This window comes from Ciconia boyciana, chromosome 2, assembly GCF_034638445.1.
Source record: "Ciconia boyciana chromosome 2, ASM3463844v1, whole genome shotgun sequence".
Taxonomy (NCBI): domain Eukaryota; kingdom Metazoa; phylum Chordata; class Aves; order Ciconiiformes; family Ciconiidae; genus Ciconia; species Ciconia boyciana.
In genome coordinates this window covers 103,842,547-103,856,389 of record NC_132935.1, presented here as the reverse complement: position 1 = coordinate 103,856,389, position 13,843 = coordinate 103,842,547, and the positions used below count along the sequence as shown (strand labels likewise).

Genomic DNA, 13,843 nt, shown 5'->3' with positions numbered 1-13,843 from the left:
TGATACTTCAGATGCAGAGAAGCTGAGAATCACGTGTTGAAATGCCTGTGTGGTTAGTTCTCAAATGCTATCAAATGTTGGTAGTAATTTGGTGGAATATATTGCTGAATCTGATCATACATTTGTAGCTTAGTTATTTGGATCATACTCTTTTTGATGTGAAAAGTGAATTGTGGCTCTAGGTTTTGATCTTATTTTTCAGTTAGTGCTTGAAGGATGGTGGATAATCTTCATTATATTCAGATATATCCATATAATGTCTTTGGCTTTGCTGGGTTTACATGAATGTTACTAAGAGTTTACCTCAGTGTTGGTAACCTTGAATTTAATATTTAAAACAAAGGAATTGTGGAAGTGCTTTGAACTGGAAGGTGATACACAGGTTTCCTCCATAGCTCTGCTAATGCACTGAAGATCTAAATGACCATGTGCTTGGTGTTAGTTTGGGGTTCTTGCTGAGAAGGAGTTATAGGGTAGTTTCAGTGACAGTTTGAAAAACAGGCAGTTACACTGAAAGAGTGAGCTGTTTAAATATAATTGGAGAAAGCACCTTGTAGGAACATGCAAATATTGTGCTTGCATCCACCAAACAACAGAGAATTACCTTGCACTTTCTGTCTCTCTGTACTGATGTCTGTAAACCCTCAGATGAATCAGTTTAATCAGTCACTGGAAAGAGCAAGTTAAAAAAAGCAGGAGGCAGGTTTCTGAAAGCCCTGTCCTCTTTTCATCAGGTAAGTCACTAGCCAATGCATATGCTGGGAAGAGAATATAAATCCTGTCCCTACAACTTGACTTTTTGCCAGTCCAAAATAACAATTCCCACAGTCTAGGGTTAGCACAATTTCGGTGGCAGGCAGTTGGTCTGATGAGGTTATTATGCACTAGTTAGGCAATTGGGGGATCCCTAGGAGTTTTTCCTTCTCCATCTGGTGTGTATTAGTGTGAGGGGGTTATTTATCTTTCTTATAGCAGTTTATGGCTCCCTGTGGTGGTGTCACAATTTTGCTCCAAAGGTGATATGACCTCAAGACAAGCCTTTGCCCAATTTCTTGAAATACCTGTCAGAGCTAACTTTTAGCATGGTCACTGCTTAATTACTATAACATCTCTGATTAATTCTGTGGCACCACTAGTGAACTCTGAAGTGAGTGCTTACTGAAGCGAGTCAGGGAAATTTTGGAGCTACCAACAGTAATTTTAGCTGATGGGCAAGACTGTTTTAGAAAATTTTAAAAAACATTACTGGTCATATGAACGTTCTGGCAAAGCTTTTCAGTTAAAATGCGTCTTAATTATATTTTGGGAAAGACTTACGTGTATCTGGGGTTTTTTTAGTAATAGGTGCCTCATTAAGCAGCACCTGTCCTCAAGCCCCAGTTGCTTGTTTCTGCCCTCTGTTCATTGCCCTCTCTTTTAGCCAGTTCAACTATTTGTGTGGCACATGATAAACTGTATTCAGGAACAGAATTTAAAATGACCTTCATTCCCTTTTCCTGCTGCTATTCAAACAATATCCATTTGATAATCTGTTATTCTCCTGTCTCCACAAATAGCTGTTTCCATGCTATTGAAGAAGGCAGTAAGGCATTGTGGATCGGAAGTTGGGTAGGAAAGTGGGAGAAGGAATGGGAGCTGTATAATCTGTCTTAGCTACCAAAACAAATGTGTGTGATTTTTTTACCCTTGTCAGTCAAGAACTGCATGGCTAGTCATCTTTCTAGCTGAAATCTGCAAAACCATTATGCATTTTTCAGACTTTTCACCTTCTTTACCAGTAAACTGTTGTTAGCCCCTCTCTCTTCCTTCCTGCTCTCATCTTAAACAGATTCTGTCTAAATTATTTTCTTGAAGCTTTTTTTGGGAGTTCATTGTTAAAGATTTATAAGTAGTGAATGAGGCTCTCCACTGTCTTATCGAGGACATTTTTCTCAAGTAAATTGACACATTCACTTCTGAAGGGCATTCAGTTAAACAATTACATACAAATATCCTCTGTCTCCCTGCCTTTTAGCCTGAGTCAAGACACTAATTCATTCTCATCTCTTATAAACCACCTTCAGAAAGACAGGCAAATTAACATATTCAGAGCAAAAATGAAAGTGCTACAGAATGTCCTCAGATTCCTCAGAAGTGGGCCAGGACATTAGATTTTAGGGCTAGTTTTAAGTTTGCAGCACAAGTATTCACTGCCCAGGAAGCCTAGTTCTAGAGAAAGCTGAACTGGAAATTCACTTCATGGAATACCTTTTTCTCAGAAAAATCTGAGAAATGGGAATGCGATTCCTAAATTATAGCAAGGAAATGAATGCTTTTCCTATTCCCTTAATCTTTGTATGAAGAGAGAAGTAATGAGAAACAGCAATAGAGGGCTGGGAGAAGAGAAGGGTAGCAGAAAACTTCCAGCCTGTAGACAAAAATTAATGAAGAATCATCAGCTGTACTGTATAAATACTTGCAGGTAGTTGCCAATGACTTAAATCCATAACATTGCAATGTAATCTAATAACTGTATAATATTTCCTTCCCACCTTGCCTTTTTCTTCCCTCATCTAGAAAACATGTCTTTTCCTGTGAAAAAATACTGGCTTGAGTAATAGTGTATGAAGTTAATCATGCTCTTTATTCTGCTGCTCTACAGGGTTTCCTATACAGATGAATGACTCAGATCACTCGCTATTTCAGCATTCATTTCAAGGATGCATGCAGTTTATTCACGTGGATGATCAGCTGGTGGATTTGCATGCAGTGGAGCAAGGCCAGCTGGGAAGCTTTGCCAATGTCACCATTGACATGTGTGCCATTATTGACAGGTAAGTTGTGGAGGCATCACTGATACTCTGATACACTGATACATGTCCTGTGTATTCTGAAAATATACAGTGATACAGAAAAGGTGGTTCTGACACTGCCAGTGATCACGTCAAGGCAGTCTTACCTTTTTAGCCGTGGGAACCATGCTTAGATGATGGAGATGATGGCTTTAAGTTGTAGATTGTGCAGGGTGCAGTAGAAAGCATATCTCCAATCTCCCCACTATCAGGCAGAGGAGGAGGTGAAAAGCTCTTGTAAGTCAAATTTGGCCCACGGGTCAATAATATGTCTGCCTCGAATAGACGGAACTCTCCTGAAAAGTTACACATTTTGTCTGTTTCTTAGATGACTGTTATGGAGATCTTTTTGCAACTAGAAGTTGTGCTTCCTAGCTTCAGTGCCTTCTGGCTTCACTGAATTCCTCAGAGAACTAAAATAGGTCCACATGCTTACACAACTGTGCATGTAATAAATGCTCAAACTTTATTAAAATAATGCCTAGTGTTTTTTTTTTTTCCAAACTGAGAAGAGTAATTCAGAATTATGGCAGGCTTTTGCTTTCAGCCCTACCTTTTCAGCCACTTACCTGTGTTAATTTCTGTTGCTCCTGATTAATAGTTTTTTCTTTGTTGGCAAAAAAGAAAATACTAGGAAAGACAGGGAAAGAGCAAGCAGCCCAACTCCTGAATGCAGGCAGCTTGGCTTATCATGAAAATTACCTACATATTAAACCCATTGCAAGTCTGTGGAAAGCTGAAAATGGCTTTTTAGAATTCTGCTTTGAAAGAAGCGAAGATTACAAGATCATAGAACTCTAGAATAATTCAGATAACAAGCAACCACTAGAGTTCATGTGGTCCAAGCCCCGCTCAACACAGGGCCAGCTTTCAAAGCTACGTCGAATTGCTTAGGGCCATATCCAGTCGAGTTTTGAGTATCTCCAAGGATGAAGATTCCACAGGCTGCATAATTCTAGATACCAGCAAAGATCTGCATAGTTATGGTAAAGAAATGCATGTGCTTTTAATTTCCTACTGTAAGTTAAGAGAATCTCAGAGATAAATGCTACTGTGAAAAAATGAAATATGGCATACTGCTGTGGTCTCACAAAACGCCTTCTCTTCCTGAAATGTAGACATCAGTTTGCAATGAACAAGTTGTGGTGGGTTGACCGTGGTCAGCAGCCAAACACCCACCCTACCTTTTGCTCACTCCCTTCTCCCAGGAGATGGGGAGAAAAATAGAAGGAAGGCAAAAAGACTGGTGGATTAAGATGGCAATTTAATAAGAATGGCAGTTTAGTAAGAAAAGCAAAAGCTGCACACGCAAGCAAAGCAAAAAGAGGAATTCATGCACTACTTCGCATCAGCAGGCAGATGTCCAGCCACTTCCTGGGAAGCAGGGCCTCAGCATGTGGAACGGCTGTTTGGGACGAGAAACTCCGTAACCCTAAACACCTCCCCTTCCTCCTCCATTTCCTGAGTTTTTGTTGCTGAGCATGATGTTGTATAGTATGGGATATTCCTATGGTCAGTTTGGGTCAGCCGTCCCAGGTGTGTCAGCTGTGTCCCCTCCTAACCTCTTGCCCCCCCCATCCTCCTGGCCTTTATGGGGGAGGGTGCAGAAAGAAAGCCTTGATGCTGTGCAAGCCGTGTTCAGCAACAGCCAAAACAGTGGTGTGTTACCAACACTGTTTTAGCCACCACTGGGAAGCACAGCACCATATGGGCTGCTATGAAGAAGGTTAACTTAGTAACTTCATCCCAGCCAGACCCAGTATACCATTTTAGTAATGTCAGTGTTAAGGAGCATGCTTTGTGGCGTACCAGTGAGTTGTTCTGGCATGTCAGGCCTCTTTAGATTGCTGCTTCTCATGATCCTGTTGAGGGTTGAAGTCATAATGAAAAGAGGAAGTGAAGAAATTTGTTCTACCTCCTCACATACAAAAGAAATTAGAAAGGCCTCCTGTGGTTAGTATTTGGTAGTTTGAATTGCTTAGTTTTATTTTGAATGTTTGTTTTTGCAAATGTAAACTGACTTGGAAGAAAGGATGTGAAGATACATCTAATTAAGTCTCTGCTTTTTCCCCAGTGGGTAAATCTAAGCTTATGTGACAGTTTGTATTGATCCCACTTATGCCAGTGTCTATTAGAAATAATTCCATCATCACAGTGAAGTTAATCAGAATTAGGCTTTTGCCATGTATTACAATGTAATTACAATTAACTTACAATGGAAGTTAATTAGAATCAGAGCTTTACAATGCATTTTTGAAAAATAAGACTTAAAGCTTCCTATATGTCAAGCAGCTTGAAGTGAACTTCATATAGAAGTTACTATTTATATTTCTTTTTATAACGTACAATAGTATATATTCAAATATTTTCATATAATATAATGCCATGCCATACATTATATTATATGAAATACCTTTTACTATATTAAAATATTATTATGCTTTACATATTTAACATGTATTATACATTAGATTTGGTTTATATAGTTTATATATATAACATTTGTATTTATAATATATTTTAATATAAATAACAGTATTTTACATATGTTGATGTATGCATGTTTTCTTTATATAAGAAAACATATTCTCACTCTGTTTCTCTCTTCTGCCACCTTGGACCCTGATATCATCCTCATTATATAAATTAAAACTATATGTCTTATATTTATGCTTTCTAAGTACTGGAAGATTGTGCTGCAAGCAGAGTAACAATTGTATAATCATAGGAAATTAGAATAGTATCCAAAGAATTTTCTTAGGGTTGGTTTTGGTTTTTTTAAGGATTGAGATGTAATCATCTAGTTTGTTGTTTTCCTATGATCAAGTTTATTTCTTTGGAGTTTGCACTTTAAAACAGACCCTTTGACTAAGAAGTAATAATGCCAAGCTTTCGACCTGACTGGATTTTCGTGGCTGTCTTATTAACATCTGCAAATAAGAGTTTACAAGCACTTCTGTTACAATATGCCACTATATATAATATTTTTATATGTGACTTCCTTTTAAAGGATCCAAGCACCATGTTGCTATGTATTAGCTTAATTTCATTTCCTTTGAAATGGGAAGATACTTGTGGGATACTTGTGTGATACTGGGATGCTCCAGCTTTTTTAAACTTGTTTGGCTCTGAATCATAAAGGCTTTGGTCATCATCAACATGGAAATTGCTTTCATGGCCACACTTCAGTGAGAGAGCCCCACTGGGCAAAAAGATAAGCCGTCACATTGAATTATTCTTACTGCAGACTTCAGGCATTTGGTTGGGGGAAAAAAAACATAAAGTTGTAAACGGTGGCATTTTTCATGGTTAGCCAGAGCGGATAGTAAGGAGGGGACACTTTTCTCTGTAAGGGCATGACAAAAGGTGGTGAGTTCTCATGTTGCACCCGCCTGGAGGTAACTGCTTCCAAAGTCCCAGGTTCTGCCAAGCTAAACAGCTGCCCCATATGGAAAGGGTTTCTGCATTTCAGTTCCAGTATTTTTTTAAGACATTAGAAGAATAGTCACATTAGAGTATTACACTTGTATGTGGGAGATACAAGTGTTGAACCAGTGTCTTTTTATTTTTAGTCTTCCCCTGCTCACATGAGCATTTTGCTATTGCAAAGACTACAAGCTGAGATCATATTAAAAGGGAACACCAAAGCTAAGGAACATTGTCGTTTTACCAGTGGCCAAATAGTATAAATGCATATAATTTCATGCAGGTGTATATATAGTAATTACAGGAAGTTAAAATGCTACTGAGAAAAAATAATCATCCCTATTTCTGTATCTTAATTAACTTTAATTGTATTAGCAATGGAAGTTGCATTGTTGTCACAGTGATCAACATGCTTGTGACAGCACAGGTCCCTATACACCTCCTTTACTTATCATTAACAAACTAACTTGTTACAGTCCAGATGGTACAGTTGTACTTTAGGATTTTAGCACAGGACATTGAACAGGAATTATTACTCACAACTAATTTATCCCAGCAGTCTCAGAGAATTCTAAAGCTTGCCTGACTTTGTTGTGGCTAGAATTATGGATTTTAATCATGAAATCACAATGAGGAGATACTAAAATGATTTCAAACTACAGCGTCCAATCTGTCATTGTAGATTATGGAGAACATATGCCAATTTTAACAAAAATCTCTGTGTACCATAAGAGGTGAAATGACAGAAATGGGGAAAAAAATGCAGTACCAAGAATTTTCATGTAGCTGCTTCTAGTGTTTTATGAATGTGTAAACTGTGTGATTCCCTCTGTAACACAGTGAGATGAATTAGATGCCAATTTTTTATAATAATTTCATGTTAAAGAATTAATGTAAGTAATCAGATACATGCGGCAGAACATTTCTGGGTGAGTATTGCTCACCTGCTGTGGTCATACACTGTATGACAGAGTGCCAGCATTCGGCTTTAATCCCATACAGCCACATTCTCTAGACTATGTGATTGCCAATCAAAATTTGAAATAATTCATTTGAACAACAAAACACAGCAAGCATATTGGTGCATGAAAATGTCCACGATGTAACTGGCAGCAAGACAGAATTTCTTTGGAATTAAAAATCATCATCGCAAATAGTCTTAAAATTCTTCACTTCTGGCTCTGTACATGGACTTTAGGCTTCTGGCCTTCCTCTCTGTTCTCCCCCTCCCTCTGCAGTTCAGTGGTGAGGCAGACAGCGAGGAATAAGACAGACATCATCCTGTAGTACTCTTGTCTCGTCCCACTCGGTGGGTTGCGAGAGGGGTGAATCTTTTTGATTCCCCGATGGTTTGTGTACCGACAAAAGCCGATCTCTGCTCGGCAGAGCTGCATGGTTGGTAGAGTCATGACAATGACTCAGAGGAACAGGCTGGCCAGCAACTTTATTAACTGGCGAATTCCGCAAATGGACAAACTTAACGAACTGGCGAGCTCAATGAACGAACAGAGGCAATTTGGCAATGGAGCTATTTTCCGGGCAACCCGTCATAGTTTATCCCAAACTTGCATATAGTGGAAGAGTAGAGGAAGAGAGAAGCGAGAAAAGGAAAGGAAAAGAGAGGAGGAAAGAGAAAGAAAAAGTATCACTACCCTTGGATCCCACGATGACGATAACAGATGTGGCAATCCTCCAGTGGTGGGCGCGCGCGCGGTTCCCTGGAGGGTGTGTCTTTTATAAGCTAATCCCCGCCTCCAGGTACGCCCCTTCAGGACTTACATGGTTCTTGTTCTAGAAAGTTCTCCATCTTCTGCGCAGGTGCTGGGGGAGGGGGATGGTCGCAAGGGGTCTCTTGGGTGGTTGCAAGCCCCTTCCTCAGATCAACTCTGTGATCTCTGGCCATAGATAGTGAGGTCTGTCGGAACCTGGAACCGCGTGTCCTCCGACGCACTCTGCACGTCCCGCACGTCCCGCTCCTGCTCTCCCCCACCCCATGCTCGCCAACCTGCGGTCGCCATGCAGGTAGCCCCTCGCCTCGCCACGATGTTTGAGACGTTAACTCTTTTAGTCTCTCACAACTCAGCATAAGAAGCAGATGATATACCAATGTCCGACTGGAAGCAAAACCTGCCTTACCGTTGAGTTGTTCCCAAGACAAGTTCACAAAAAGGAAGTAAAATAGGACTGGGGAAGAGCTGAAACCATACCATGACTTCAGCCTGCAGATGTTCCTGGCCATATGGCTGGAAGCCACTTCCTACATGTACCTTCTCCCTCTCCTCTCCCTCTCCCCACTTCTCATTGGAACCATACAAACTTTTGATGTGGAAATGGAGATGAAAGCTGCCTTTCAACAAGAGAGGTTCAAGTGCATTTACTTCATAATCCATCTCAGTCCAGAAAGGTGACTTTGTAGGCATATGTTATAGCTCAGATGACAGTGACAGTGCTTTTAATACTGTGGCACTTGTCCCCCATGTACCAGAGTATGACAACTGCCATATTACTTAACACAGATCAATAGACAGCTGGAAGGTTACAAACACTACAGAGCTGGCCACAAAATAGGAAAGGTTTAATTACCTTTCTCTTCATAATATATCTTAGTTTTCTGCAATAATTTTTTTTTACTATGAAAAAGTCTCTATTGTCTCACCAAAAAAAAGGGAAAAACACTGTAAAAAAAGGAAAAAGGAGGCATGAGAAATGCCATCAATTGAATTAATTCTGTTTTCCCATGTGTTCACAAACTTTCTCCCTTGCATGCAGCTGGAAAAATTCAGATCACTTGCAAAACTTAACAAAGAGTGAGTCCAGTGAGAATTAACATATATGTTCTTTTAGAGATAAGATAATGATATAATAATAGTTGCTTGACTGAAGATGTCTGTGCGGCACTTTGGTATCCTCAAGAAATTGGCTGGACCTTCCAGCTGTCATTAGTTAGAAGGGAGCTCCCCAAGACAGCAACACAAGTGCAGATTTTTTAAATAACCTTTTGGGCCTGCAGGCTGGTCAAGTGAATTGTTATGAGCTGGTTTTATAATTTCAAATCAACCTTACGTAGGGATATCATGTGTTTTGGTGACGATAATAGCATGGACTTTATAATAAACTTTCCTCAGAAAAGTATTTTTCACTTGATTCTTCTTTATCTAAGATCACCCTACTCCTTTCTGATCTTGCAAGGGGAACATAATCTTATGTCAGTTGGAGTTGTGCTGTGTCCTTGAGTTCTACAGTAAAGGCAGATCAAGTTATTTTCAATGTAACAGTTTTTAAAATACAAAAATGCCCATTCTACAGCATTCTAAACAATTTAATGTAAGCTGCACATGGAAATAATATTTGACATTCATTATGATTCAAATAGTCATAATTCTTTGCAAACAACTGATTAATCAAGTAAAGTCTGAAATGGACAAAGAAGAGGAAGGGCACAGTTTCTGTTCTAAGTAAGGGGGTCATTTTACGGAGTGCTTATTGCATTAATTGTGTTGCCAAAGCTAGGAAATACCTTGAAAAAATCAATAGTTTTTTCAGAAGTTTAGGATTCATCACCATTGTACTCTGTCTGACGATAGGTTAGTGGAATACATTAAAGTATTACTTGCTTAAATGCGAAGAAGTGTAAATTCACAGAATTTGAAACAGAACTATGTGCAGGTAACCAACATGTGAAGTGGATGTAAGCATTCTTCCATGGAAGGGGTGAGAGAAAGAAGATATTTACTTTATTTTTTGTAGTTTTAAGCGAGGGCTATAATCACCTTAGAGTCTGGATGATGGATCTTAAAAACTCCGAAATGAGAAAATGATGCTGATTAGATTGTGGAAGCTTCCACAAAAGAAAAGCAGCACCAAGTGATGGAGTAGGACTGCATGGACAGAAGACGGAAAATGTGTGAGGTTCCTTGTGTGGAACAGTATGACTAATGACCCAGACTGTTAAATAACTTACTAGTGTAATCAGTAGCTGTTTAAGCAAGTTAGAATAGTTTGAAATGCAGATGGTTTGAACACTATTTTATGCTTATGCCTTTGCCATTTTTTTTTCTTTATTCACTTTAACTTATATTACACAGGTTACAATAGTCAATAGTATTCTTATGAGACTCTTTCAAGTAACTATGTGGGTTATGTATCATCTTGTAGCCGGATGCCTAAACATTTTGAAATCTCCAAAATCCTCAGTTGTTCTTCGTCTTGTGTTTAATCCTAGATAAACTCTGCAGAGAGAGGAAAAAAAATCTTTTATTTTAACTTTAATATTAATCCATCTTTCTATTATGAAAAATGTATGCTACTGAAATAATTTTCTAGAGCAAGTGGATTATTTGTTCATGAGAAATACTTTTTCTTGCTAAAACAAAAGCTAAGACAGTAAACATTTAGGTATATTTCTGAGGAGGAGTATGTAAAGCAAACTGACAGCTAATAGGGGTGGTCTCTGAGCTGCAGGGTTGGTTTCTGCCATGGCCTGGGAGAAGAGTAACAGCACAAGGTTTGTCCTTCGGAGCCGAGTGGCAGAGGAGGCATCAGGGATGCCCAGCAGCTGTGCCCAGTGCATGGCCACCAAGGGCAGGGACAGCCCCCTGGGCCCCCAGGGCACAGGGACTGCGTCGGGGCCAGCTCCCCAAAGGCCTTCCTCCAAACGGAGCTGGGTGGAGGGGCGGCGGGCGGGGCTGTGCATGGGGGGCCCAGTCACCCCCATGGCATAGTGCCACCACCCAGCAACGCAGCAGTCACAGTGCCCTGGGGCAGGATAAAAGGGAGCATCCTCCCATGTCCCGCTGCCAGAGATGGCCCGGGGACAGCCCGAAGACATGTGAGAGGAAGTCCTTGAGGAGCCAGTGGAATTATTTGGAGGGGACTGAGGGATGAAGACCAGAGTGGGCTGGACGAGGCTGCTGGAGATGAGAAGAACCACCAGCCCCTGGAGGTGCCCAAGGCTATCAGGCCTTTTCAGCTGGATAGCAGTGGCCAGACCAAGGAAATGCCTTCTTGAGGAGCACTGCAGAGCTTGCCATCCTCATCCGTTGCGGAGCCAGTGGCAGCAGCCGTAAGAAATGGGATGCAGAGATGTTGCCAGGGTCGCAGTGCTCTGGAGCAGCAACTCATGCCCTGCCAGGCGCGGGAAGCATTCTTGCCCCCAAGGTCGATCAGGCTGGGGGCCTTTTGCCACTCTCAGAAGCCCCTGACGTGGCTCCAGGTTGAGGGAGAATAGGGCTTGGGCATCTCCTGGGAGGCGTGACCAGCCTGTGGGACGAGGAGGCAGGTCGTGCTCACATGCTCAGGGAATAGCCGATCGCCAGCTCTGGGGTCAGGAAGGAATTTTCCCCCGGGGCAGATTGGCGCTGGTCCCTGGGGTTTTTTTTGTCTTCCTCTTCAGCATTGAGCATGACCACTTGTTAGGGCTTCTTTGGGCCATTTTGGCTAGGTGCCTGCTGCTCATGCACCACGAAGGTGGCCCTTGTGCCCCGCATCTGGGGGGAGGAAGCTTTCTAGACTGCCAGGTGGGCCCCCAGGGTGGTCCCCAGGGGTTGCTTCTTTTTCTCTGTGGCACTGAGGAATGGCTCTAGGCTTGCTACACGATCAGGAGCTGCCACTTTCCAGCTCTCCCTGCGTGCAATACAAGCACAGGGCAGGCAGGAGGGTGCTTTTCGTGCATCACTGGCCAAGAAGCACAGTGGAGCAAGTTTTGGAAGGCAAAAAGTATGCTTGTCATCAATGCATGTCATACTTTTGAAAGTACCCCACAGTACCACACACCTCTTCTTCTTCTTCTTCTTCTTCTTCTTCTTCTGCATTTGTGTGTGGTTGGTACCGATGCTCATTCTTCAAGTTCTCTTTCTTCAGGAAACAGGCACTTCTTGGCCTGTATTCCTGCTGCTGCTTTCTGTAGCTCTGTGGCTTTCATTTGCCAGACTGCAAGGGATCTTTTTTCAAGCTAAACTGAAGAATTCATCAGCCTGCTCCTGGCAACCCGTGTGCATTGTGTTAATGCTTGTGAGCATTGGCTCTGAAACAGAAGCCAATTGGTTCAGAAAACTAAAAATCCTCTTTCCACTTGTAACCTTTGTGATTTGTGTCCTTGAAAGTGTTTTTGGAGCTGAAAAACCCCTGGCATTTCTGGCAAATAATGTTCTCATGGTGAGGGAAGGGAAGGGAAGGGAAGGGAAGGGAAGGGAAGGGAAGGGAAGGGAAGGGAAGGGAAGGGAAGGGAAGGGAAGGGAAGGGAAGGGAAGGGAAGGGAAGGGAAGGGAAGGGAAGGGAAGGGAAGGGAAAGGAAAGGGAAAGGGAGAGGAGAGACAGAGAAGAGAAGAGAAGAGAAGAGAAGAGAAGAGAAGAGAAGAGAAGAGAAGAGAAGAGAAGAGAAGAGAGAAGAGAAGAGGAAGAGAAGAGAAGAGAAGAGAAGAGAAGAGAAGAGAAGAGAAGAGAAGAGAAGAGAAGAGAAGAGAAGAGAAGAGAAGAGAAGAGAAGAGAAGAGAAGAGAAGAGAAGAGAAGAGAAGAGAAGAGAAGAGAAGAGAAGAGGCGAGTGTGAAGGGACCTACGTCAATCACCTAGTCTAACTGCCTGACCACTCCGGGGCTGACCAAAAGTTAAAGCATGTTAATAAGGACGTTGTCCAAATGCCTCTTAAACACTGACAGGCATCGGGTATCGATCACCTCTCCAAGAAGCCTGTTTCAGGGTTTGACCACCCTCTCAGTAAATAAATGTTTTTTCATATCAGGTCTGAACCTCCCCTGACGGATGCAGCATTGAGCCATTCCCACACGTCCTGGCAGTGGGTACCAGGAAGAAGAGATCAGCACCTCCCTCTCCACTTGGCCTCCTCAGGAAGCTGCAGAGAGCAATGAGGTTGCTCCTCAGCCTCCTTCTCTCCAAACTAGACAAACCCAGAGTCCTCAGCCACTCCTCAGAGGACATGCCTTCCAGCCCCTTCCCCAGCTTTGTTGCCCTTCTTGGGATGCATTCACATACCTTAACATCCTTTTTAAATGGTGGGACCCAATTTACAGGGTTGCATTCCCGTACTGTGCTGCCCCACAGGACGGGAATGCAATTAGTACAGCTATAGTGCATTATTTCACGACGTGCTCTTTCTGCATGCAGTTGCCTTGTAGAGCCCTTTGCAAAGAGGAAAGCATGGTCTTTAAATGCACTGGCTACCAGTTCATTTTCAAGTGTAACTGAAAACATAGGTTTTAGCGTCTGAATTCCATGTAGTTTGAAATCCTTGCTGCTTAGAGACTGTCTTTCTCCTAAAAGCCCTCTGGACAGGGGGCCCTCCTGGCACAGGAATTCGTCTCTAGCCTCCCTCTGCCTGCTGATCCATCAGATCCATGTTTGGACACATGCAAGGGCCTGGCTCGTCACACTGAGCTTGCATCAAAATGCTGAGATTCTTTAACTGAATAGACATAGTCTGGCATTTTTCTGCACTCATTGCACCAGTTTTATAAACTAATTACCAAGTGTGTGTGCTAGAAGATTGTTTTTCATAGTTTCTTTTATTAATTTAAAAAAACAAACCATGTAGTTCCTTTGTGTCTGAATAATGTCATCAGTAATTTCAGCA

At 41.8% G+C, this 13,843-nt stretch overlaps 1 protein-coding gene across 1 annotated transcript in view; it reads left to right on the top strand.

Moving 5' to 3' along the window:
• CNTNAP2 (contactin associated protein 2) overlaps positions 1 to 13,843 on the top strand; it is a 1,193,181-nt gene that overhangs the window by 729,716 nt on the left and 449,622 nt on the right. The window contains exon 10 of the mRNA XM_072853401.1: positions 2,642 to 2,813. Coding sequence (XP_072709502.1) covers positions 2,642 to 2,813 — 172 coding nt within the window. The remainder of the gene's footprint in view (positions 1 to 2,641; positions 2,814 to 13,843) is intronic.